General features: G+C 40.6%; 2 protein-coding genes across 8 annotated transcripts in view; one reads left to right on the top strand and one right to left on the bottom strand.

The window, feature by feature from the left end:
* KMT2E (lysine methyltransferase 2E (inactive)) overlaps positions 1 to 9,116 on the top strand; it is a 67,646-nt gene extending 58,530 nt beyond the window's left edge. For 3 of the 4 annotated variants that reach the window (XM_026097621.2, XM_026097619.2, XM_026097620.2), the window contains 6 exons: positions 590 to 1,153; positions 3,884 to 4,182; positions 5,384 to 5,472; positions 5,573 to 5,692; positions 5,851 to 5,942; positions 6,838 to 9,116. In XM_026097621.2, coding sequence (XP_025953406.1) covers positions 590 to 1,153; positions 3,884 to 4,182; positions 5,384 to 5,472; positions 5,573 to 5,692; positions 5,851 to 5,942; positions 6,838 to 8,352 — 2,679 coding nt within the window. In that variant the 3' untranslated portion in view covers positions 8,353 to 9,116. The remainder of the gene's footprint in view (positions 1 to 589; positions 1,154 to 3,883; positions 4,183 to 5,383; positions 5,473 to 5,572; positions 5,693 to 5,850; positions 5,943 to 6,837) is intronic. The other variant, XM_026097622.2, reaches the window with a different exon arrangement.
* A 2,102-nt stretch (positions 9,117 to 11,218) lies between these two features.
* Positions 11,219 to 27,263, bottom strand: part of SRPK2 (SRSF protein kinase 2) — a 154,110-nt gene continuing 138,065 nt past the window's right edge. For 2 of the 4 annotated variants that reach the window (XM_064505465.1, XM_064505467.1), the window contains exons 14-17: positions 20,753 to 20,822; positions 19,969 to 20,061; positions 19,416 to 19,508; positions 11,219 to 12,855 (exon numbers count right to left, since the gene is read on the bottom strand). In XM_064505465.1, the coding sequence (XP_064361535.1) occupies positions 12,671 to 12,855; positions 19,416 to 19,508; positions 19,969 to 20,061; positions 20,753 to 20,822 (441 nt within the window). In that variant the 3' untranslated portion in view covers positions 11,219 to 12,670. The remainder of the gene's footprint in view (positions 12,856 to 19,415; positions 19,509 to 19,968; positions 20,062 to 20,752; positions 20,823 to 27,263) is intronic. The other 2 variants (XM_064505468.1, XM_064505470.1) reach the window with 2 other exon arrangements.

Here is a 27,263-nt window from a genome sequence, read left to right on the forward strand (position 1 = left end):
GTTTAAAAAAAAAAAATCATGAAGGCCTTTAAAACAGATTGGTTTAGAGAAGATACTTCCAGCTATGGATATGTGCTGGGTTCTTAATGGTTAATAGAAGTATAAGAAGTACAAAATCAATTTTTATAATTTCAGATTTTTTTTCTTTTGCAAAATACTGATTTTAATATTGCCTTAAAATTCTGAGGTGTCCTGGGAAAGTTTTTTCCCTCTCTCCCCCATCTCCTCCCTTGAAATAAGTATGTTATTGCTAAGGATCTCTCTTTCATTTAAGTGAAGCAAGTGCTTTGGTAACTTTTCCAGGCTGGAGATTTGCTTCTCTTAAAGCCCCTTCTCTCTTTCCTCTGCCAGTCATAAATAAAAGCTGATGTTTAAAGTTAAAATTTTGACTTCGGTCCATATGCATTTCATCAAGATGCTTTTACATAGTGCATAGAAATAGTTAAAAATAAATGTCTGGTTATAGAGCTGATTCTTAAATTCACAGCATTAGAAGGGCTTACATCTTGCTTAAAAGCATAGCTGAATGTCAAAATAGGAAGAGTTGTAATATGGAAAAAGTTGACATGCTTTTTTTTTTTTTATGCAGGGTTATGACAGAGCATCGATTTTAGCACTGAATTCTTTCAGAAATTCTAATCTGACAGAAATGGGCCTGCAAGAAATTAAGACTATTGGATATTCCAGTCCAAGGAATAGGACCGATGTCACACGGCAGTGCACTGGAGAAATGGAATCTGTGTCAGACCTCCAGCTGGGACTCGAAGTAATTGAGCAAAGTGCACTGCATAAAAACCTGGAAGCCCCCACACATGATAGGACTGATTCAAACAGCCAACTAGAAACTGCTCATTGTGGACGGGGCACAATTTATTCTTCCTGGGTAAAAAGTCCCGACAGGACAGGTGTAAATTTCTCAATGAATTCTAATTTGAGGGACTTGACACCTTCACATCAGTTGGAGGTAGGAGGTGGATTCAGAATAAGTGAGTCAAAGTGCCTGATTCAAGACGATGCTAGAGGCATGTTCATGGAAGCATCTGTTTTTTGTACTTCAGAAGATGGAATTGCATCTGGCTTTGGAAGGACTGTCAATAACGACAACTTGATGGATGGAAATTGCACACCCCAGAATCCTCCACAAAAGAAAAAGGTTATAATTTTAAGAATCACTTGGTCTTTCTTATACAGTCTGCTGATCGTATTTCTATAACAGAAAGAACAATGCTAATTAAAAAAAGGGAGGGAGGTGGAAATCCTGTTGGCTAATCTTTAGATATTACACCATAGACATTATCGAGGAGGAATTGTGAAGAGCAAAGTCACACATCCATTAGTAAATGTAATTTTCCAAACTAATAGATAAAAATTCACTTTTATTCATAGTTTTCATTTAATGTTATTTCATATGAATCATAAATGACTTGCTCAATAATAAAACTTGTGTTTGGAAAATAAGCACAATCTAAATTTCTAAGTCTCATCACACAGATCTTGTAGGTGAGTTACATGATCGTAGAATCAAAATTGAAAGTTATCCTGCATAAATGTCTGGACTGTACTTTATTGTCAGGATACGTTCCCTTTTCTCACAGAAGGGATGACAAACATGGAGGATGATAGTCTCCAACACGAGCTTATCTCTTCTGTCTATTAACAGACTGTAATGATTTATCTTTCTTGTTTAAAAGATACGATTTATCTTCTTTATGGAAGTAATGATGTGGATGGAGGGGCGTTGTGTGCATGCGTGCACAGTGAGGTTTTGGGTTTCCCCATTACGGGGGCAACCTTATGGGGATGCTCGTGATTGTTCCTTCAGAAGTGCTCTATCAGAACAAAAAATTTGTTTCCCTCACTTCAAACTGAGACAGCTGAAGCAGGGTAGTAGGAGCTTTGTTCATACCTGGTCTGGACCCTGAGAAGTTTTATGTATTTCATTCATGTTATTGTAGCCCTGCCGCTTTTGCAAATCCAGCTAACATAAAAGAAGCAAAAAATTTCTGTAGCTTCCTATTCTTCTTCATATGAAGGTTAAGTAAGTTTGTTCTCTTCAAATCCAAGCAGTGCTTCAGTAACTGCCCCCCACCCCCACCCCCCTTCTTGCTCACAAGGAATCTTTCCTAGTTATTACTGCTGAGGGCTTGTAATACACCAAATAACCCCAAATGACAACAGATGAGGCTCGTCTGCCCTGCTCCACAGGCATGTACTTGGAGTTCCTGTCAGAGACTTTGAGGAAAACAGCTGTGGAAAACTATATCTGTACTCCTGAAAAAACGGGTTTTAGGCTTTCTGAGGACAGACGAAAGTTTTAAATAACTTCTCCTGTCTCAAAGGGAAAAAATCTCACTGAAGGTGGTGGTGAAGGGGAGAATTCAGGAGTTTTGGAGGAAGAGAATAATTAGCCTTTGCCCGAAATCAGATTGACGTGTGTATCTTTGTGCAGTTACTCGAGGAAGTTACTGCACGTCTCCAGGTTTTTATGGGCATTTTCTCATCTATTTTCTCTCAGCATTTTACAAGTCTGTCTCATTTTAACGAGTCCTGTATATAGTGGCAATACTGTATTTTCTTTTCAAATACCACCCATAGATTTTTATCCATTCTTAACACTTAAAGTAATATTCTTCAAGAGATCTCAGTCACATGATGTGGAAATAATATTAATCGTTTCAAAGCAAGATCAGTTCTTAACCTGAACTTTTCATAAGAAAAATCAGATATTCTCAACTCTCTTACCCTTACACACAGATTAGCCTTTAATGGATAGATCGGGGTGGGGGGGGAGGAGACCTCCCAACCCAAGGACTGCAGACAAACCAGGCCTTCTTGATGCGCTCGCTCTCGCGCACACACACTCTCTCCTTCCTTGTCTCTCTGCTCACTTTTATTGAGGACTGAGCTATATAAACTGGAATTCTTTCATTATAGCACTTTAGTTTCTTGTTTGGATGCTACAAGGTTCACAGTAGGTTGCTGTTAAGTAGAAGAACAGGTATGAAAACATTAAATGTAACTTGCACAAAAAGAATTTTCTTACTATATAAGAGATCGGAAGTTCAGGACTTCAGTTTTCTGCTTGAAATCCTAAAGATGCATGGTGAAAGCTTTTTTTTAAATTTATTTTTCTCACCAAAAGTAATTTCTTAAGTTCTTAAACTGTTTTCTGTTACATAAAAAGCTATTACATACTAAGGCTTTTAATATAAGAAGTAGAAACTATTCATCCTTTCATGTATCGTTGTTTTTGGTAATAAACCATTTTACTTGAAATTTAGCATCAAAATATGTTCTGAATCAATCTTTTTAGACTGTAGTAAAGACCTTGATTTAAAATGGGGAAAAGAATGCAAATTTAAGTTGCAGATTCCTTATATTGAGAAAAATTGATGAAGATGAAGAGCTTGGCAAAACCTTTGACCTATGTAAATAGAGTGGAGCTAATGCCTGGTAGGTTTTTAACATGAGTTAGACTGAAACCAGGATGTAGCATCTCTTAAAACTAGCATTATTGTATAAATAGTCCTTTATTAGTGCTGCAGTTGTAGAAATGATATGAACTCCTCTGTATCTACAGCCAACAGTACAACTTCAGGAGGGAATTTCTCCATTTTTGCTGACCCACATCAACTTCTCTGAGGCAAAACCCATACTTCATTCTCTTAGCAGAAGCTTTTCTTTGCATCTTTCTTTTAGTTACTAGTAACTAGTACATTGTAAATCCACCAGTAATGTCGTGAAATATCTTCAATTAATCTACCCCCATTTTCCTTTAGAACCAAGTAAATGGTATGTCTTACTGAAAGTATGTATTTAACTTACTCCCCTGAAAGTGTCAAAAAGAAGCAAGTTAACTTTCTATCTAATCTTTTCTCCATAGGTATCCTTGTTAGAATACCGTAAGAGACAGCGAGAAGCTAGAAAAAGTGGCTCAAAGACGGAAAACTTTCCCCTGGTTACTGTATCTCCTCATGCTGCTGGTGGAGGAAACATAAGTAGTAACAACGGTGCTAATGATGGGTTTAACAGTGGTGAAAATGGGGAGCAAAGTGATAATGCTGCAAGCCTACCTTTACCACTGCCACCTACTGTTTATAATGCAGCTCCAGAAGAGATTGGCAACAACTGTGCAATTAAGGAAACTTCTTCCAGTGAGAAGAATGAACCAGAAGTTCAATGGTAAGCAACAAAACTTTCAAAAGAATTACCTACTTAGAAAAGCCTTTTGTATTTGAAATGTGTGACTACTGATCAGAAGCCCTGCTTTCAGATTAGTGAGTAGTTTGGGCAAGACGAGTCACATGTTTCTGTAGGTTATAAAACTATGCAGTATAGTTAAGAGTGTAACTCTTCAGAAAATGGTAGTGATGAGTACGCCTGCTCCTTCCACAATTGCACAAGTCAGTCCGTGTGTGCTGGCTAAGGAGCGTGGAGGAGGGAGTGACAGTATGATGGAGAGAGGCTGGTCTGATGGCTTTGAGAGCCCAGTGCTCAGGGTGGCCGTGGCTGCACACTCCACTGCAGTGGAGGTGAAGTCCTTGCATCCTCAGTGCTTAATCTGTGGACTGAAGGTGATGCTTCATCGTGCAGAAACTGGTGTGTTATATTGTAAGCAAAGAATGTGGAAAATAGAATGAACAAAGAATTTACCAGTAACTTTCTGCAATAATCCTGCTGACTGCACAGGAATTTAAGTTTGTTTTAGCACAACAGTATTGTGGAATATTACCATATGTTCTTGCCTGAAACAAACTGAGTTTTGTAGAGTGCTGTTGTTCTTCTTGGCCAGATTGTGAGAATGAATTGATTATAAAAGAGACAAAGACATGGCTGTCATTTCATGCACACTGTCTGGCAAGTCGAATCTAAAAACTTAAAATTCTTTGTAGTTGTCTACTATTTACGACTATGGATCCAGTTTTAAAGAGCAAACTCTTTTTCTTTTTTTCTTAAAAATAACTTTTTTCCCGCTTTTGAAGAAAACAGCTTTCTACAAATGGTGAATATGAAACAGTGCCTGAAGCTTCCATTTCTGAAATGTGGCTTTTGGGGTTAGATTTGTGAACAGTTTAAAAAAAACAAAAAAAACAAAAAAACCCACAACAGATTTGTGAATGTTCTTTTCATATTAAGAGGAATTTTCAGTTTTCTTAATTTAACAATGTTGCAGAAATTAATATGTTAAAATATTTTAAGCGTGAGGAAAATCAGATGCAAACTACCTAATGAATGACATTCCTTAGGTAGAACCAGTTATTTGGCTTTTTTGTGTAGTCAACGCTGTAAACTTTCTCTGACCCTATATTTGCATATATGTTGTCCTAAATTTGGTATGTGGGAGTACCTTCTCTTAAATATAAAATATGCTCCTCTCTTCAAGGACTGCATCAACCTCTGTAGAACAAGTGAGAGAACGAAGTTACCAGAGAGCTTTGCTTCTCAGTGATCATAGGAAAGACAAAGATAGTGGTGAGTTGATTTATCATGTCAAAGGTGGATTAATCTAAGCAGTCCCCCGTGGTAGTCCTTAACCATTCTAACATTATCTTTGGGTCTCCTTCATCTGTAGGAGGAGAATCACCTTGTAGCCCATGCTCACCGTCTCATGTTCAGTCTCCACCTTCATCTCATTCAAATCTCATTTCCCAGTTGCAGCTTAAGGTCCCTTCTTTCACTGAATTTATGGAAGGTCAGTAAGCAGATGACCTTGTATGACACTTGACATATTGAATAGTCTCTTACAGCAACTTTAAGTAGCTCTTTAGAGTCAAATGTAAAGTGCTTAGTGGTCTTTGCAAAAGACTTGTCTTTTTCCGGCTTTTACATTTTTCTGATTTATGCCTATAGAACCTGATCTTGAAAATCCGGAGCCCACTTCTGAATGTCCGTCCCCAGATACTTCACAAAAGACTTGTAAGAGTCCTTCAAAAGCAAGCAAGGTAAAGCACTGTCTGTGCAGGTGTATGTGTGTGTAACTGTGTGTGTATATATATTACGCATATTAATACATACATACATCTTGGATTTTTTTTTAAACGTTAGTTTTGTGATTTAGTTCTTTAAGATGGACGTGTGCATGTAATCTTTCTGTGAAATATTCTTACAGATGTTTGTATTAATGGTAGTTCATACATGCTGAAAACTTGGTTTATGTTTTGTTGTTTCAGTAGGGTATCTATCTGCACATAATCTTGCATTCTGTACACACAGAAGAAATTATATTGGTGGATTCAGTATCACCACAATTTTGCAGGTTGAATGCTGAAGAACTGACAGTCAGAACTGACAGTAGTAACGTGATTTAAGTACTTCTTACCTTAACAGGAGTTTGCTCTTGCCATGTCAGAGTTTGGCACTGTTTGTCAGTTGAGGCATTGATGTGGAGAAAGTAGCTACCTGTACAGTATTAAATGCAGTAATTCAGGTTGTAATGCTCAGTCAGTTCGTCCACATTATCTCCATTTTAAAATGTTAAATCACAGTTAAAATTGCTTTGTAAATAGTCTGGAATTATTCAGACTTGGAAAACTTTAACAATCTAGATTCTGACTTTGACCCGATAGGTCATATTTCTGTTTCTACTTTAAAATATTTGCTAATCTTTAACTTTAAAAGAACAGTTCATATATACTGGTTAAAAATAGTGCCTGTACTAAGTTTGAGCTTCCTACCAACTTTATTTTTCATGTACCAAATAAATATTTGATGCCATAACTCTTTTTTTATAGTCTCAGAGAAAGATAACACTATTCTGAGAAGATTCTTTTAGTTTTAACTTAAGCATAGTTAGGTGTTTTGAATGTTTTGCACTAATTTATTTTCTTTTCATTCTAGCCTTCTTCACCGAGTCCTGTAGTTTCAACACAGTCACTCGGGAAAACAACCACAAAACCAGATCCGCACTGGGAAACTGCAGCTAATGCACCGGAGGCCGAGTGTGTGAATCATCCGAAATCTGAGCTGCAACAAAAACAGCTGACAAATAATGTCCAAGCACTTTCAAAAAACCATCCATCTCAGTCACATCTGCGCAGTTCAGCTGAGCAACTTTCACATTCACAGAAGTTGCCTTCTGCACCTTTAAAGCTGCATTGTCCCCCTTCACCTCATGTAGAAAATCCTCCAAAGTCATCAACTCCTCACGCACCTGTGCAGCATGGTTACCTTTCACCAAAGCCTCACTCACAGCAGTTGGGATCTCCATACCGACCTCATCATCCACAGTCACCTCAAGTTGGAACACCTCAGAGGGAAACGCACCGAAACTTTTATCCAGCAGCACCAACCCTTCAGCCTAGTAATCAGCAGCAGACTAGTGGACCGCTGTTTACTCAGACAACTTCAGGACAATCGTCAGCTTCTTACAGCCAGTTTAACCAACAAAATTTGAACAGCAGTGCACCACCTCCCCCTCCACCCCCACCGCCTTCTTCTAGTTATTATCAAAACCAGCAGTCCTCTGGAAACTTTCAGAGTTACAGTCAGCTGAAGGGTAGCATACCCCAACAGACTGTATTTTCATCCGGACCAAATCAAACACTTCCTGGCACTGCAGGTCAGCAAACAGTGCCAGGACACCACGTAACTGCAGGGCATTTTTTGCCATCTCAGAACCCCAGTATTCATCACCAGGCCTCGTCATCTGCCGCTCCACCACCTCCTCCTCCTCCGCCTGCTCCAGGACCGCACCTTGTACAGCAGCAAAGTTCTCATCAGCAGCATTCTGTAGCACATGTCGTTGGTCCAGTTCATGCAGTGGCAGTAGCTCCTGGATCACATATCCATTCTCAAGCTGCTGGACATCATTTGCCGCCACCACCTCCGCCACCAGGTCCTCTCTCCCACCATCAACCTCCTCATCCTTCAACTGGACACCAAGGTTTGCAAGCACAGCACCAGCATGTTGTAAACTCTGCACCTCCGCCGCCCCCACCCCCGCCATCCAATGTTATAGGCTCGGGGCACCACCCCACATCAGCACAAGGGTTACACCACCCGTCTCATCAAGGACCCCCCCATTTCCCTTCAAACGCTCATACAAGTGTGTCCTCCTATTCCTCACAAGCCCCCCATCATACAACGTTAGGACCTGGACCTCAACATCAGCCTGCTGGAACAGGACCTCATTGCCCACTCCCTGGTCAGGGTCCTCACATCCAACCTCAAGGACCAAACAGTATTCCAACACCTACTGCTTCAGGGTTCTGCCCTCACCCCGGCTCTGTAACCCTTCCTCACGGAGTGCAAGGACCGCAGCAGGCATCGCCAGTGCCTGGACAAATTCCAATCCACAGAGCACAGGTGCCACCAACTTTTCAAAACAATTACCATGGTTCAGGGTGGCATTAAAGTGGATCCCTTTAATTCTAAACATTTTTAAAATGTTCTGTAATATAAACTGTGTATATTTCATATGTACCTATTCAAGGTACTTTTTAAAGCTTGTACATGATACTTTGTATAAAAGCAAACACCAGTGCTCTTTCATTGTATTCTTTCCATTTTTTGCTTTTTAAAATTCCTGAAAAATGTGCTGTTAAGCCAGTATTAGGTATTTCTTTTTATTTTGTAAGTGAACATTCCAGCTGTTTTTTCTGGCAGTAGGTTTGATGCTGCATAATCTTTAAAATTTTATTGTTGCAGTTAAATTCATTTAGTGAATGTTTTCTATATTACTTTAATACATATGTAATTAAATAAGTACACAGGCTAAGTGATGGCACTAACATTTTTTTTTTCATTTTCTTCTGTCAACAGTTCTTTGTGTGCATAGAGATAGAAAACAATGCAATACAAATTTTTATAGTTTTGGTGTGGTCATGGCTTTCTGTTTCATCAGTTATTTGCAGAAAATGTAATTTAATGTATAGACTGTTTCTAATGTCTGACAAGTGCTGTAAATACTGTATTTCTTTTGCTTGTAAAATTGCTTAAAGTTTCTTTCATTTGATATAGTATTGTATATAATAAGTCTCTTTTGCAAAAAAAAAAGTGTGATCTTTGTGAAAGTAGTACAGTATATGATCCTTAATTTTTTTTAATATACTGTCACATTGCAGCACTGGTTGGGCATTTTAATTCATGTTAATAAATCACAGTTATGTCAGTTTTAACCACTTGTCCTGAAAGGGTGGTGTCTGTTAAGGGACATGTCCATATGTGTATATAAAACAAACAAACCCCCTGCTGTCACCTTGGGGCTCTTCCACTTCCCCACAGTTTCCAAGTGCGTGTTCACCTCTGCGTGGGTGTGAAGTTTTTTGTAGGATGTGGGTTTACTTTCCCCTGCTGAGTCTAGAGGTAAGGAAAATTATTTGAAATGTACCAGAGTATTGTGTCAGTTTACTGATAGGTTAACTTACACAAAATTAATCAGCACAGTACAGATGCATTATACATAGTATTCATACACCAGTACAGCTGAGCACTAAATCCATATCAGACATGTGATTTTGATCTTGATTACAGACCACAGTAACACTTGCACACTTTAGTACACATCTGTTGTCCTCTTTTATTGGCTCTTTCAGAATTCTTGTTATTGCAGTATATAGTAACTGAGGCCTTTGTGAATTCTCAGGAAACCTGACAATAGGCTAAAATATTTTTATACTGCAACATTTCTAATTGCTGTCCACCCCATACTGCAGAGACTTCTTTGCTCATCAAAGGAGAGGTGTTATTTTTGTGGCTAAAATTAGATACAGTTTAATGAATTACATAGCAGTAAATTATTTTTAAAATGGAAATTCACTTCTGCTGCCTAAGAACAGCAGCTAAGCAGAGCTGCTGCTGTAGAGCAGCTAAGATGTTGCTGTTGAATTAACTAAGGGGTGCAAATTTATTCCATAATTAGGCTGCATGATGATGTCCTTACATCCTGTAAATGACTGCTCTAAACTTTGCTAATGTAACAAAATTATCCTAGATGGCTGTATCTCAGAATCCAGAGAAGAAATCTAGCATGAAACTTTCCTCACTCTTGCCACTAGAAATCCTGAAATCAAATGACATTGGAAATGGCTGTTCCTGACTATTGAAGAAAGGTTATACTTGTTTTGATTTTTTAAAATGTCAGACTGGTACTGTAAAAAAAACTGGGGCTACCTTAAATTTCAGTTTGACTGTAATTATTAGACATTTATTAGTGAAAGTACAACACTTGAAATGCCTAGCCACCAGTCACACAGGGAAGTAAAACATGCAGGCATCCTATGAAATGCACTGTTTTGCACAAGTATTAAGGAGGAACATATTTGGGCATCAATTGGAGGGGGTTAAAAAAAGACACCTTATTCTATTGGTCAGACCCTCATTTGAAAAACTGGTATCTCAACCCCTCAATTTAAGTCCAAAGTTCAAATGTGGTTGCATAGACCCTCTTCCATTAATCCGTGAAGTAGATAATTACATCACTGCAAAATAAGAAAATATGTAAAATACATACTGTATGCAGTGAAGTCTTACAGCAGTGTGAAGAGTTGAGTGGGGAGGAGGACAAGAGCGTATTACTGTTACGTAAGTTTCCTTAAAAGTTTTGTTGTATTGTCACGCTCAAGGGGAAAGAGGTACAAGAGTGGTAACGTTATTCGACTTACGTGGCTTGCATGTAAAACTGGCACTTCAACTCCTGCTTGCAGCAACTAGGCACTACTAATGGCAACTCCAGGTGTGAAGTGGAAAATCATTTTTACCTCTATTTTTGGACTCCACTGTAGTATTTGTCTTCTCATTAGTGTCATCCTTGTTGCCTTTAAAAGAAGTTCCAGGATGAAGTGCTTGAAAAGTGGATGGTCAGCGTGCTCGGTTCGGAAACCCAACTGTTGGCATCGCCTTAGCATGTGGATGAGTTTCTCTCGACTAGTGCGTTTTGTGCTGCGTCCTCCTAGGAGGCTTCCCCTTTTCCTTTTGGATGCTTGGCTGCTTGTTCTTACCAGGGAAGGGGTAATCGCTTACTCGCTCAGATTAAGTTAAACACATTGTATGAAATAGTCTTTTTCAGTTCTGTCCTGTTTCATCTAAGAAACCGCTTAAGTACATTAGCCTTCAGTATTTTCTGATTTGTACCAGGTAAAGTATTTTATAAATTAGTATAGTACAGAAAGCTGCTTTTCACCTTGGCTAGGCTAAGAAAACCCCACCCTACTATGAACTGTAACTGTAGCAAACAGTTGGATTTAGGGCTAGCAAACACTCCAATGACCAGCACACTGTCTGAAAAAACAAAACACTTTAATTAGACAACTGCAAGCACCTCAAACAATTGGTTATTGTTACAGCATGGGGCGATCTTCTCACAATCTAGTTATTGCAAAGGCATGTGAATAAATTTCATATGGACAAAGTCAAGAAAAAGTGGCACCACAGTTAACATGAAAACCAGAAATAAGCTTACATTCATCCCACTGACTTCTAAAAGAGGCCAAAATATACCTCTGTATTTTACATTCTAAAATCTGTATTGCCTATAAGCCTTGGTCTATGTAGCTTTTTTTTCCCCCTAGGAAACACTTAATTTTTGCGTGCAACTTACAAGGGTAATCGTATGTCTAGTTATGGGAAAAAATTAAAGCTAGTGCAAATTGTTTTAGAAACATGTAAAGCTATGAATGGAATGAGCATGATCTTGCTTGTTGGATTATTTACCCACTGCACTGTAAATACTTGCATCTATCCTTCCTTAACTGATTCCAAGCACACACTTTTATAAAACATCAGTAATTTTACACAGAGAGTGGTTCTCATGCTCAATTTTTAATTTTTTTAAGGTATAGTACAACTTACAGTGCTTATAAAAAGGCAACACCATATGGTACCATGTCTTCACTATCACATTGTAAGGGAAATTGCTATTTTTTTTTCTTCTTAAAAGCACTTAAAATAGGCAAAAGTTCTAAAAGGGAGTGCTAAATGATAATGCATACTTTATTAGAAAGAAGTCTAGCCTTCCTTTAAAGTGCCATTTGGGGAATGAAATCCTGTAAACGAGAGCCATTTTGTTTAAAATCCAATGAACGGGAACTGCTACAGAAGAGAAAGTTTACACAATTCCTTAAAGCAGTGTAAAGTCCACTACATGCAATTTGTTTGCTATAAAGCTCTCTAAAACTTAGTAGCTTTATGCTGAAATTGAGTCCCCAATCCCATATTTAAATGGAAATAAACATTTACAGGGTGCATTTACATATGCTATAATACAAGAATGACGTCCCTTTGCCAGAAGATAAAATTGTACAATTCCTCGCCATAACTCAGTTCTGACTTGATAAATTTCTTACGCTTGTAAATTATATAATATGCATCAGCTAAAATATTTTTTTCATAAATAGTTACAAAACTTGCCAAAACACATGGGGGGAAGTTTTTTTTGTTCAAAAATCTGACATCTGAATGCCACACAACACAAGAAACAATGCTTAAAGACACGTTAAGTGTTTTCTGAAGAAAGTGGGTCAGTAAACTACTAGCTGAAGACAAAAAGACTACCCTTCCCCAAGAACACAGTGCACAAAAAGCAAAATGTCAAACAGTACCTCAAGCAAAATAAAGGTCTGAGGATTGAAGCCAGCTCACGTGTTATCCTGCTAAAGAATTTGTGACAGTCACCATTTAGGTCCGATGCATTGGAAAGTGGTTGCTGGCTTATTTTTACAGTTGGGAGATTTTGCTAAGAATTCAGCCATGGATGCCTAAGGCATTCTCCAGCTGAAGCACGTTTTTCTGGGACCATTTCTAGCATGGGGATCAGGAAATCTGTAAACTGTGCAGCATCTTCATGAGGCCAACCATATTTCTCCACAAGCACATCAAAAAGACTCCAAGGTTTCAGCTTGGTGATGTGTCGGAGTTCTCCTGCAAAGAGAAATATTGCTGGTATTAGAAGAAGACCTCATTGTCCCTGTTTATGACTAATCCCTGTTCAGTTTTTTCCCCACTCTGTGTTCACAGCACCTTTACCGTGCTCCAAACAATAAATTATGCAGGCCAGTACATCGCAATCTTGCTTCAGGTCCTTAAGGAAAAGGAGTATATCTAGCGTCAAAACATGTCAAACTGTACGTTGTACCTGGAGTCCACTGTGAACAGTTCTTGATTTCTTTTTTTCCCCCCCAGTTGGCTTTGCATTCTGCCTGCCTTGCACAAAGCAGCATTCATACACGTACTCGCACTGTGCGCCCAGACCACTGCAGACCTTCTCCTGTTGCTCAGCCAGTGACTCAAACGTTACAAAAACTGCTCAGATCTGTAGGACACGAGGTCTCAGCCACACAGGCTACTCTGGCTACGCTGCATGTGCTGACAGTGCAGCAGTGCCTTGATTTGTTGCAAACCAAGCCAAGCACAGAAGGTTTCACACTGAGAGCTCCTGCTCCATCTCCCAGGCAAACCCACCCCCTGAGCAGCTTGTGCTGAATTTGTCCTGGGAAGGAAGAGCTGCCGCTGCCCAGGTCTCTTCCAAAACCTGCCACCAACACAAGCAGTGGCAGAAAGCACGATCTGTGTTCCACCATGGAGATCGCATACAGCCAGCATGGCAACGTACTTGAGACCAAAACAAATACCGAAGGGTGGGAGACTCCTGCCATTCAAATCAGCAGTGTTTTCCAGGGGTGTCCACGGGTCACCCTGCCTGATGGGGAAGGAAGGCTCTTCTGACCCTGCTCCCTCCTCCTCCATTGCTGTCTCCACTTGTCCCGGACATATATCTGAGCAAGACAGGCGCTAGTGACACTAGCGGAAGCAGCAGACTTAGGTACTTCAGAGATTCAGGTGATGATTCTGAGATATCCTCTGAACTCGAGGCGGATAGTGGGTTCTCAGCACATACTGGAATTTGAACATGAACTCATCCTATTTCACAATTTCCTATATACATAAACTATATATACATAAATACACACACACACCCCTAAACATGATACCATCTTGTATGGGTGCATGCAGGTCATATTCTTCTAAAACAAAGTGGTTTGGCAACCTAATTGTTGCTGAAGCTGAAATCGGCTTCCTGTAAGCTACTGCCCATGAAATACTAGCAGATGCCACCACACGGGTCTGGGTTTTTGTACGTCCCTGCGGCTACAGGAGTCCCGAGGCAGGCTAAGGGCCCCCGTCTTCACAATCCCTCTGGGAATCTAGGCCTCTGAGTACAACGGATTAAAAGCCGCTGTACACCAGCAGCACTGCTCTGCTGCTCCCAGGGTGCAACACTCAACGACGCAGCTCTCCCGGTGCATTCACAGAGACCCCCAGACCCTCCTTCTCCTTCTCCTTCTCCAGGGAGCAGTGGAGGTTTCCTAACAGTGTAAGTGTGTGAAGGCCCATCACTTGCAAGAGAAAGAAGTGACCTACTAGTAATATAAAGTCCAGACCTGCTGCCCACGTGCACAACCCGCTCTCCTTTCTATCTCACCATTCAACTTCTGGAGGGATACTGAGACAAGGAGCTAAATCACACGGTGTTTTCTGGCAGTTTATGTCTGCACGTTTACAGCACAAGCGTGTCCCACAAGTACTGCTAATTCCAACAAATGAAAAGACTTTGGTTTGGGCCTACATACACCCATAGTATGTGAACGTACAGAAGGACAACGCATCGCAGAGAACTTTATTTATTTCCAAGCTTACCCTCAGCCCTCAAAAATCACTGTACACCTCTTGAAATAAGTGCTGAAATCCTTAACCTTTTGAAGATTTGCAAAAGTGTGCATTGCTGCCTAATAACAAAAACAGGTAGTAAACTTTCTAATAACAATTTACGAACTCAAGTATTGTGCAACAAGCAATCCCAGTGTCAAAAACCATCAACCGCACGCAAAAAAAGGCGAAGAAAATGAGCCTGTGTCCCTAACTTCTCCAACTTATAGAGTTCACTGCAAGGGTTGCCATAAACATTTACAAAACTAAAAACAGTGTGGGGGGATTACTTTTTAAATGCAAGATGGTTTTCACCTTTGTATTTAAATTATGTAGTTTTTAGTTATTGTATTTTCAAAAAAAAAAAAAAACCCACAAACCTATCTGAAGGCCTGGAAATTCAAAGTTATCATCCATTTTGTTCATAAAATGTATTTGCAACATTCAGTTGTAGCATTCTTGTATTTGCCTCTTTCTTTCCATTCTCAGGTGATATAAAGCCAGTCTGACTGCAGGACGAGGTTCCCGGTTCTTCGTAGGTGTTGGTGTGGAAGCTGACTGCATACTGTTTGCACACTCTTCATATCTTATTTTCTGAAATGGAGCCCGAATTTGAAATATCCAGGCTCAGACTAACGCGCTCCGGGGAGCATAACGTAGTTTTTCTGCTGAGGAATAAACTCTCCTAGTACTATGGTTTGAGGTTTTCCAAAAGAAATTCAGTAACAATTGTGAAAGTGTTTAAGAAGATGAAATAGAGTAAAAATTATCTATGCATGCTCCAAGAATTAAATTAATGCTTCAGTTTTCCATAAAGAAAATGATACTGACCACGGACTCAGAATCAGGATATAGAAAAGGCAATTAACACAACTGAGGTGGAAAGAAAAACCTCAAAGAAGTTCTTTGAATTTAGAGAGTTCATCTCACTTCCAACCTGAAACTCTGAAGAGCAAGCACAGGAAATGGAGGATAGTAAGGCAGCACCTATGTTTAAGACAGAAATGAAAAGTACAGGCCTACTGGTCTGACATCATTTGTATCCAGGGGATTTAAATGAATTTTGAAGGTAACTCTTAAGATGTAATAGTAAGTGAAAAGTCACCAACAAAAGTTCTTTGTCTAGATTTTTGATAAGGAGGCGCGTAGGAAGCTGCCTGAGAGGCTAATGGAATTACTGGAACTGTAAGAACCAAGTGTGGCCACAGGGGCCACAGTAATAGACTGTTTTGAAAAAGGAGGTTTTAAGTCGGAAGAACATTACTAATGACATTTCTTGAGGGTCTGTTGAGGTGAAAATGCTACTTTATACTTCTTTGTTGACCATAACACAAAAAAACAGGGATAGTCTATAAAATTTGCCAATGACAAATGTGAGATGTCTCATCAAGAAAGAAGAGGACAGTTTATTGCACAGTAAGAAATGGATGACATGAAGAACCAGAGAAACAGCAATGGGATATAATTTGCTACCACAAATTCTGAGGAAACGCTCCAGACAACTAATACAAGAACTTCTGATAAGGTCCAACATTACAGCAGATGCAGCAAGTGAGGTGGAGAACCTTCCCCTTCCCTTCCAGGATGTTAAATAACTAGCAGTGCTTTTCTTTTAACAGCTTCCCACAGGCAAATCCTCCAGTAGCTAGCCAGTATCTCACACAAGTTTAGCTCACAAAGAAACAGGGTTAGCAAACAGCAGTTCATTCAAAGAGTCTGCAGAAAAAGCAAAGGGACTGAGGTCTAGAAAGACAATAGAGTTTTAAGTTCTAGTGCCAAAATGTGTTAAGTAATAGCTTCCAGGGAGGCAACAGAGAAAAGGACTCATTGGAGCTATTACTAGACCCAGTAATCAAGATGAGACTTTATAAAAAGAACATATTTGTGTTATGATGACTAACAAGAAAGTACACTTTTTTTTTAAATACACACTCCTATCTGAGGTCACAAACTGCTTCATGCAATCACTGAAAAGAAAGGCCTTCATCCTGTTAACTCATTAGTTGGTAATAACTTTCCTTTTATGTTTGTGACTTCAGTGGAACAATTCAAGTGTATAAAGTTTGTCTCTGATGGTGAACTTGCTTATGGGCAGCAACACTTTCCTAACTTCTGGTCAATGGTACTAGTCTTTGCCACAACAAAACAGAATTCCTTCAATGTCATCTGGATAAAACATTCTTAGACATTCAATACATGAACAAAATTGTGCTTTCTTGATTTTACCCAAGTCTCATTTTTTCAAAATAGAAGCCAGAAGTTATGTTTCTAAGCCCACATTTACCCCACAGCAAGAAATTTTCAGAAGAGTCTCAGGGCTGCACCTCCTGCAGCCCCTAACTCAAGTTGAGTCCACAAGCAGCTCAGAGGCAGCACAAAACGCAGCGGCTTTATGGCCAGCTATGAAGCATATCCTTCCCCGCTGGCCATCAAATGCAAATCCCTCCTGGATGGAGCTGGGGAGAAGGGTCCATAGCACCAGAAAGGCTGGGAGCACTGTGGTGGCCAGGAAAAGGGAAGGGGACCTCTGGTGCCTGATTAAATCAAAAATCTCAAGTGAGTGGGCAGGAAACTCAACACCTCAATTCTTCCTCTTCCACCATGGTTCACAATTTGTATTCCTCTGCAAAGCCTTTCTGTTTTCCTCATTTATGGGAATTTGTGATAGCAGAATAATTAGTGTCATTTAAAAATGCCACTTGGGCTATTCGCTTATTCATCTTGTATTTGAGATTTTGCTATTTTCAGTAAAACAGGTGAGATGCAGTCTACTTAGCTTACACAGCAAGCTTGGACTTAAATTCCATGTGCACAGTGAAAAGTGCTTACATCCACCACAGAGCCAACAAAGACGGCGCCTCCATAGACTCTGTCATTGAAATTCAGGACTCACACGACTCTCTGCAGTGGAAAGTCTGAAGGAAAACAAGATGCTCAGGAAGGCAAGTTAAATCCTCCACTTCATGTTAATTTTAGAAACTGCCCTCTCTTGTAAGCCAGAAACACTGTTATCATTATATAATCGTGAGGTCACTGTCAGGTTTTTCATTATGACCTCATCAGAAAAGGTCAATCAATCTGGTGTAAACTAAAAATTTGGAACATGAGAAGTTCCTTAACGGGTCAGGCTGTGGGTCCCAGCTCAGTGTCCGTCTCTGATGGCGGCGACAGGAGCTGCTATTTAGGGAGCGCACAGGAGCCCGGCCGCTTTCTGCAGCCCATTCCCCTCTCGCTAGCACCTGGAAGTCCTGCCTTCGCGAGGACTCCATGGACATGTTGCCCCTTAGTTTGTTAACCTCTTTTTGAACTTGTTTGTAGTGCCTCTCTCTACAGCCTCCTGCAGCACCCAGCCGCTGAGGTTCACCACCTGCTGTGTAAAGCAATACCCAGTACTTCTGCGTTTTAGATGCCTCCCCTGCAAATGTGAGCGCCCCACAACTCTCACACTGCGGGCGCTGCTGAACAACAGCTCTGTATTCAGCTTATCCACAGCCTTCACGATTTCGTAAACCTTTTATTATCCCTCCATTAACGTTTTCCTCTCCAAACTTTCTCCAGCCTTTTTGGCCACTCCTTGTAAGGCAGCTGCTCCATCTCCTTGATCCAATCTTCCCGTTGCCCGTCTTCATACCTTGTCTAACTTGATCAAACCCTCCTTATGGAAATCAAGCCACATAGATGTCGTTGCAAGCTCACAGCAGGCCCTTCTCATGCAACAGGAGAAAGACTCGCTGGCTTGTCTGCCGCCTCGTCACCCCATGCCTGCACAGCCCCGCGCCGCAGCCTCGGCCCCCCTCGCTGACCCCACGTGCCCGAGCAGCTGGGCGGCTGACGGCGCCGGGCCCTGCCGACTAGCTGCAGGCTTCAGGCACGTGGAGCTGTGGGCAAGGGGAAGCTGCAGCTGTTGGGCAGGACAGCACAGCCGCCAGCCCCGGGTGTTCCCACCACGCAGCGTCATCTCCTGCCGTACCCTGTCACTCCATGCGACACAGTGCTGTCTCCTGCACCGGGGGGACAAACGACGCAGGTGTCACTACATCCCTCACATTCAAAACCCGGTCTTTTCAAAGACCAGCCTGAACACAAAATCCAAGAAGGTAAAAGAATCACAAAGACTGATGGGTTTGCTAAGATGATCTTTTTTGTTCTTGTGGCAATTGACACTTTTGTAAAACGCCAAACACAGCTAGGTCCTGGCCCACGGCTGTGGCTCTCAGACATTAAAATAATTAGCAGCATTTGAAGGGAGACAGCACTGTGCGTGGAAGAGCGCCTTTCTCCATCACGCTCCCACACAACTCTCTTCTCTGCGCGCTCTCGCTACAGGAAGCTGAAGAGGACGTGAGCACTGCACACATCTGTGTACCTATTGCCCATATATTCCGTTTCCACCTAGTTTACTCCTTATCAAGAGCATATTGCTGGACCATCATATACGATCAAAAGTGGATGACAGCTAATTTTGAACCAAGTTACAAGCTACGCATTATTCGATGATTCCTTACGTTCACAAAAACATTTGACAACAGATTCACAAAAGCGTTAGCCAATATTCACTTTGTTGAGTACACCGCAAAATAAATTTTAAGCAAAAAACTGAAACGAATACTGAAAACGTTTGCTTTTCTTAGACAGGTAAGTTCACACCAAAATTCTTCTTTAACAAGAGCGCTCCATTTAAATGGATATATTTCTTCAGTACCCATAAACGAATGAACATATTCTCCTTTTGGATAGTATTATGCTTTAAATTAGTGTTGCATAAATACCGTTACCTTTTTTGGTGAAAAACTCCTTGGAATATTTCCCCAACATAGCGTATTTTCGAGGGATTTTTCCCAGCAGTTCAATGATCAATGCTATGTGGTCTGCATTGGAGAACATTGCCAGCAAAACAGAAACATACAACAGTTTAATCAGTACATTGCATGCACACACTAACACTGGCCCGGTACAGACAGAAATAGATTGATCCTGGTAAAACAGACACATGCACACTAGTCAGTGTGTTGATAAGGCTAACGGGGCTAATTAGGAAAACCGCTTTCACCAAAATTTCCTTGTCAAAAAGACATTTGAGTATCGGCTACTATATACATGTTTTGCTATACAATTTAAAATGTACTAATAGTTATTGCTCTGAAAGTTTAGCTAAAGAAGTTGAGTTTGTCATAGATTTCTGCCTCTAATTCATGTGCATTTGTTTTTCAAAAATATTTTTTGTTGCTAGATTTGAGAAAATGTTCTTTAGTGGGACATGTTACAACCAGCAACAGCAATTCCACTTCTGTCTGCATCACGGCACCTTTCAAAAAGAAGAGGTACTACCTCTGCGATTGAAGAATTCCCGAGAATATTTTCCAGATAGAGCAAAGTGCCTTGGGATATTGCCTAGCAGCTCTATGATGTGTGCTATGTGGTCTATGAGGGAGAGAAAAAAAGGATACGGGAGTGGAAGGGGCAGGGAAAGGATGGGATAAAAAGAAGAGGAAAGAAACTGGAATTAGTAAAAAATCAGAAATAGTTTCAAATCAACAATGTTTGCAGCAAATCCATGCAGAGGTTTCCAGGATCAGCAGAGCTCTGGCATCATTAGCAGCATTTAGGAACAATGAATGATGCCCACGTTACCACTGCAAAGGGCATTTACAAGCAAACAAGCATGAAAATGGACAGGTACACAGATGGAAGCAGGAGTTAATTCTGGTTTAAAAAAAATTAGTAACTGCCTAATTCAAATAAAAATACACAATGTAAACATTATTCCAGTGTCAAACTTATAAAGTTCAATTTTGATGTTTCTTTCGTAAACTAAAACATTGTTATTCTCAGTCAGATTTCCACACATATGCAGTCTTACAAGAGGGGCGGTTTAATTCCTTCAGGCAGTTGTTAAGTAGATGAGTATCTGCAGAAGGGAGTTTTTGCCCACCCACTGCTACTGATGGGACTTAAAACTAAAAAGAAAAGAATTGTATTTATATTCTAAAAACAATGTGTATGAAAAGTTCAATCAAATACAAAAATTAACCCCACTGTAAGCTTGCTAGAAATTCAAGAGAAGGAGTGTGAAACTATACAGAAACTCATAAATTTCTCAAAAGATTCATACCTTCGTCCCTGGAATAGTCTTCACCAGAATGTGGTTCAAACAAATAATCTCCAGTTGCTAGCTCAAATGCCTATAACATAACAGACATATTTATGGGTATGTCAGAAATAATCATTTTAATCTTATACTGTCAGTAAAACATCACAACTGTCTTGGAATCAAGAAAAGAATTAGCTTCAAAGCTAGTGCTTAACAAGGCCTAAAATCACACTTAGGATTCAAGAAAGACTACTCACCTGGGAACCACCATTCCCGAAGTACAACGACAGCACAAACCCCAAGCTCTGGAGAAAGTCCCACGCCCAGCACCAGGCCAACTCCCTGTCAGGGAGAGAGGCTGGAGGTGCGCGGTGGGCAGTGAGCCTGAAGCCCACATGTCCTACTTAACTGGGAACAACGAAGGCGATGGACAAGGAACGTGGACCTAGGGCACCCATCCAACCAGTAATTCCTAGGGCTTAACTGGCTAACTGAGAAGTATTTCTATCATTTTCAGAAATTCGGCACGGATCCTCTGTGTTAGGAAGTTTGCTAACAGCCTCTGACTGCAGAGGAAGTGATTCTGAAGAAAAACAGCTACATACTGTTACATGGCAGGGAAGTGCAAACACAGCTTCAGTGTAACTTAATGTCAAATATGTTTTAAGGTGCTAATGTGTGATGTGCTAATCATGTTAAATAGCTGTGAGCTAATGAAGCTCAGGGTTGTTTCTATGAGAATAAAGAGCTGCACTTGTATCTGAAGTCTATTTATCTTTCAGAGATCTGAAAATCAGCTGGAAACTGAAATTAAAAAGTCTGAATTGGAAATAAAATACATTTTTAACAATAATTATCACTTGAAATTATTGCACAGAATAAGCTCTTTCTTCCGTGATGACTCTGAATCTAGAATGGTTTTTAAAAAGGTATTTTTGTTGAATCACAAATCATCTAAATAAATACTGCAATCATCGTGTAAAATACTACAACTGATATTGATGAGACAATCAGAGAAGATACCATGATGACTGATCCCTTCAATCCTTGGATGGATGCATTAGGTCAATGACAAAACTCCCAGTAGAGCACAGTTTCTCCTTATGGGTATGCACCTTAAAATCCTCAAAGCACAGAAATAATGATGTGAGCACATGTTTGTATGTAAACATGGATTAGTCTAGACTAATCTGTTGAACAATTCTCTCTCCTCTCTGGATTTATTCTCATAGTACGCAGATTACCCAAACAGCCACAGAAATCTAATTCCTTTAAGGTTGTATAAGTATCAAAGTATTTTCCCTCTTCAAGACCAGAAAAAGCATCTGATCCATCACTTGAAAAATCAGACAGGACTTCCTGGCATGGTGTTAGGAGGAAATTTCGTCAGGTCATTTACTACACAATATTTTTTTCCTGAAAACAGACATGCTTTTCTGTTCCAATTCATAGCCCAGAGTTGCTGAATCACCTGTAAATTTAACCTATTTATGGGCACTTGGCTTCTTCAAGCTGTGAACTGTGGAGTAATCCAAGTGGTCTACTGCCAAAATAATTTATTGCCGTCATAAATGGCAGTCGAGGAAGCAGGTATGTCCTTTGTTGACATTTCTGTCAATCCTACAAACAAGTCTTTAATTTCTGAAGTCACTGTCACTAATAACCAAACTTTCACTTTTTTCTTCTTCTACGTTGAGCTCAAGATGGAGAGCTTTCATCGTACAGCTTAAAAAAAACTGAAGAACTTCATAAATTATCAGGTGTTTAAATTAAAGCGGCTTTTACAGTAGCCAAAACAGATCACTGGTGGAGATCTCTAAACAGAACGTGCAGCATATTGTTCTTCTCTTCAGATGAGACTGAGAAAAACCCAAATGTTCCCTTCATCTAATGGGAACAGAGTCGCTGAAAAGCTGGGCCAACTCTTCTAGGAGAACACATGCTGCAGGGCTTATTTCTGAGGACAATAAGAAACACAGACCTATTCAATACAGATTCTTAGAGAACAGAGGAAATGTAGCTGAATTAAACCACAAAGGTAAAGTCCTGTAAAGAATACAGTTTCTGTCCCCAAAATGAAGTATTAATAGCTAAATATGTCTGGGGGAGATTAAAAAGATTAAATTGGAAAAACTATAAAAACTGTTCACAGATAAGCACAAGAAATAAGCACAGAACAGTGGCGCACACACACTTAAATCTGACTATATTCAATTAGAGCTGCAAGTTCTCACAGATTTAGGATATTTATACTACCTCTTTCGTGAGCAGAAACTAAAGCTTTTCAAAATTTTGATGCTGCTTCTTTGTCCTTTTTGTCCAGCTTTGACTGTGTGCCCAGGATGGGCTGGAATCACAGCTTCTTAGCCATGTCACAGAATCACAGAACAGTTGGGCTTGGCAGGGACCTCTGAAGATTGCTTGGTCCAACCCCTTGCTCAAGCAGGGTCAGCTGGAGTAGGTTGCCCAGGGCTATGTCCAGTCAGGTTTTGATTATCTCCAAGGATGGAGACTTTGCAACCCCTCTGCGCAACCTGCTCCAGGGTTTGACCACCCTCACAGTAAACATGTGTTTTGTTATGTTCAAGTGGATATTCCTGTATGCCAATTTGTGCTGATTGCCTCTCCTCCTGTCACTGGGCACCACTGAGAAGAGTCTGGCCCCATCCTCTTTACGCCCTTCCACCAGCTACTTATAAACAATGCTAAGATCCCACCCAAGGCTTCCCTTCACATGACTAGGTGACTCTCCTGAAGGACTCTGTACCAAGAACGTGGAAACTTCTGACTCAGATGCACACAAAGACAACCTAGAGACAGCCCTGCCTTTTGGGAGGTGCAGTAAATCTCTCTAGCAATAGTCCTCATTATCCATACAAGGAAATGGCTCCTGGATTCATCTGCAGCAATCTGGTAACAGGTTCCTAGATATCTGTAGGACGGACTGGCTAGGTAATGCAAGATAAATAGAATTACTTGGGCTGCATAAAAAAAAAATCCTTGCCCTAGGTTTTTATCACAAAGAAACAAAAGCAGAATCAATGTTAAAAATACATTAGTAAGCAGGTAAATAGCAATCAGAAGGACACTGTGAAGTTTCTGAATTGTAACAATCAGAATTCTTCTACCTACTAAGTTGGTATAAAAACATGTGGTGCACCAGAAAGCACATGCAGTCCCGCTACTGACTCAGTGCAGTCTCTGCTGCTGGCATTCAAAGCGACAGCTCCAGAAACACACTGATGCTTTGCACGCACTTAGCACTTTTCAGCATTTATTAGCTCTTTACACCCAACTGTAGAAACATAAAACCACTGAGTCCCTAATTCACAACTGGCTGAAAATCTGTGATAAAATTGGGACCTGGAGACTGAAAAGTCAGTAAATTGAGCGCAAGTCAGCAGTGCGCTCTTGTGGCAGTGACGGCTAACCACATCCTGGGCTGTACTAACAAGGGTGCTTCCACTTCATCATGGGGAGTGGTTGTTCCCCTCTCCTCAGCGCAAGGCTGGATCCGGAGAACTGCGACCAGTTTGGGACCCCCCAGTACGACAGACACGGACAAGCTGGGGAAAGGCCAGTGGAGGAGCAGCGAGATGGCAGGGAGCTGAGGCACAGGCTGCAGGAGGAGAGGCTGCTGGAGCGGGGTGGGAGGTTGTTCAGCCCGGAGAAGGGAAGACGGAGACAGACTCGCCTCAGAAGTGGGCAGTGAAAGGACAACAGGCAACAAATGCAGGCTGCAACATGGGACATTTGAACCACATACAGGGAGAAAATTCCTCACAGCCAGTGGTTAAGCACTGGAACGGGCTGCTCAGAAAGTTGCCTCAGAAAGATAGTTAAAACTCGGCTGGAGAAGGCTCTGAGCAACCTGATCTAACCTTGAAGTGAGCCCTGCTTCAAGCAGGAGGCAGACTACATAACCCCTAGGGATCCCTTCTAGCCTCATTTTTTCTATGATTTTTATGATTCTATAAATACAGCTTCACCATATTTACTTAATTAGATCGCTTTTGAAAACAGTCATTTTTAAAAACTACAAATTTTTGACAGAAACTCTGACTAGGAATTATCATGATCACTGTTTTATTAACATTGACATATACTTCAGTAGAAACCAGTATTTCAGATGTTAAATGAGGATAACAAATAAGATGTGGCATATTTAACGTAAGACACAAAAGCCCAAGGCAATCACCCATCTTTATAGGCTGTGTTTGCAAACATTACTTACCACTTTCCTACAGTTATCACAGAAAAACAGTCTAGACTACTACAGTTGGAGAGCCCTTCAGATAAAACGGCCGCACTGCTGCTTTGCAGGCTTTGGAGAGGCTATCATCATTCTGTCCCTGCCACGCGACGGTAAATGGACCCACCACTATACTAAACTGTTGGAATCACCATGGAAATACCTGCATTATCACTGTGTGACAGCTGGGTACCCGGTGTGGTGACTGAAAATGGATGCACATCTAGGGAAAGATGTCTGGAAGAGGACTGGAAGAATAACTCATTTGAGCTGCATCAGGTTCCCTGCAAACCTGCTGTGAAGGCCTAGCTGAAAAAGGGCAACAAACCAGAGGCCAGAATTTATTATTGTGACAGACCACATCCAGCTCTTGGCCAAAGTTTCTCTGCCCCAGCTGAAATGAAGAGCTGTAAATGAGAAGATTTTAACTGCTTTAAAAATAGGCTTAGTTTAAGAAATCAGTTCCACAGATAAGTGGGAGCATAGCAAGCACAGCAAAAGGCTTTTTGAGATGAGCACTCCAGCTGACAGTTAATTCGCTCCTGAGCACCTCGACAGAGTCAGGCAATGGAAAGAATATAAAAGGAATTTGCATGGTTACTGCCTGGTAAGAGAAGCCAGACACACACAGCACAGACATTCATGGGTTGCTTGAAAAGGAAACAGGTTTCTATTGTTTTCTACACTCCGATCTCAGAATCATGCAAATGCTGTGTGGTTGCTTTGGAAAATCACTGTTATCTTTGGAAAATCATTTTCTTTTGAATGTTTCAGGTTGTCCACCCACCACCTTCAAAGCAAAAGGGTGTACAGTGATTAATAACAGCATTTTGTACTGTATCTGCCTACTGAAAAACATGTGCATAGTGACTTAAGTTTTTCTTTTCTCTCAACCAGATTTTTGGTTTTTTGTTTTTCCTTAAAATACTTTTTTTCTGGGCAGACGGAGGCTTGTCATCACACCTTCGGTAGGTGCCACTCACATGTACTGGCACGATGATACTCATGATCCTATGAAGACATGATCATTTTCTCCCATTTACAATACAAAAAGAGTAGTTACATTTAGGAGACTCCCTGCCAGTCTACGGCTATGATTTATTAGCTGTTTCTTTTTATTAAAAGAATGTATTTCAGGAATCACAACTCTCCACAACAGCCACCTCAGATACATATTAGAAAAATATTGTCTTGTTGATGTCTTAGCTTGTGACTTACTCATCTCCTCCCCGCAGCTAACACAAGATTATACGTAACGAACAACATAATGAACAACATAAGTGAGATGATCAGACTCATCATTTCAGGTGCTTCTCCTGTCTCCAATCCAAAGAGCCTGGAAAAGCAGTGGAATCATGCTGCTCGCAGTCATTTCCAGGAGCAATGCAAAGGGATGCCCTCTCTGCCAGTACTAACTCCCTTATTTTGCCAGGATTTCTTGGCAGCAGCAGTGGAGTACTGTGTTCCACAGACTTCTGGATTTAGGAAATGCTACATCATGCAGTACCTGTTTAGTTTACGCTCCACAGAAAGCAATCCTCTTCTGCAAATGTGGAAATTCAGCCTGAGAAAATAACGTGATCAAGGGTGGTTTCAACCCTGTCAAAGGCATCACTGGCTCCAAATCTGCTCCTTTTTTCAGTGAAAACAAGAGAGAGGCACCTCCATGTCAGCATAACTAAAACAGGGTATTTAGTAACTGTGGGGAGTGATTCAATAACTGTGGGGAGTGATTCCCAGTTTCCTGCTCTGGCATGAGAGCAGTTGAGTATCCTGCATTTAGATAAATAGGCCACGTTCTTTTTTTTTTACCAAAAAAAAAAAAAAAAAAAAAAAGCACCATGCAATTCCTTTAGCAAAATATGTAGATGTCCAGCAAATGATCTCAACAATCACTCAGGCCTGGGGCTTCATATTCTTTTCTCCCTGCTTTTTTTTTTTTTTTTTTTAAACTCAGATTAGCTGAGCTGGTACTGGCCTGAGGAAATTCCCCTCTCATCCTTTAAATCTGATTTGAAGACCAGCTTTTCATGTTTTGGGCACAAGGACTAGGCTATGATTAAGCATCTAAAATTAGAAGATTCAGCTTGCAGGCTGCTGGCTTACAATGCTACTTATTCACTGACATAATGCCAAAAGAAAAAGTGCTGTAAGGTTATTAGCACTGAGTTATTTCTCCATCTTGTACACCACTTCTATGATATGCTGTTCGGAGTAGAGATCTTACATGGTTCTGTTTATGTAGACTTTCAGCACAATTTCAGAGTCTGTGGCTACATC

Source organism: Dromaius novaehollandiae, chromosome 1 (genome assembly GCF_036370855.1).
Source record: "Dromaius novaehollandiae isolate bDroNov1 chromosome 1, bDroNov1.hap1, whole genome shotgun sequence".
In the NCBI taxonomy this organism is placed as follows: Eukaryota; Metazoa; Chordata; class Aves; order Casuariiformes; family Dromaiidae; genus Dromaius; species Dromaius novaehollandiae.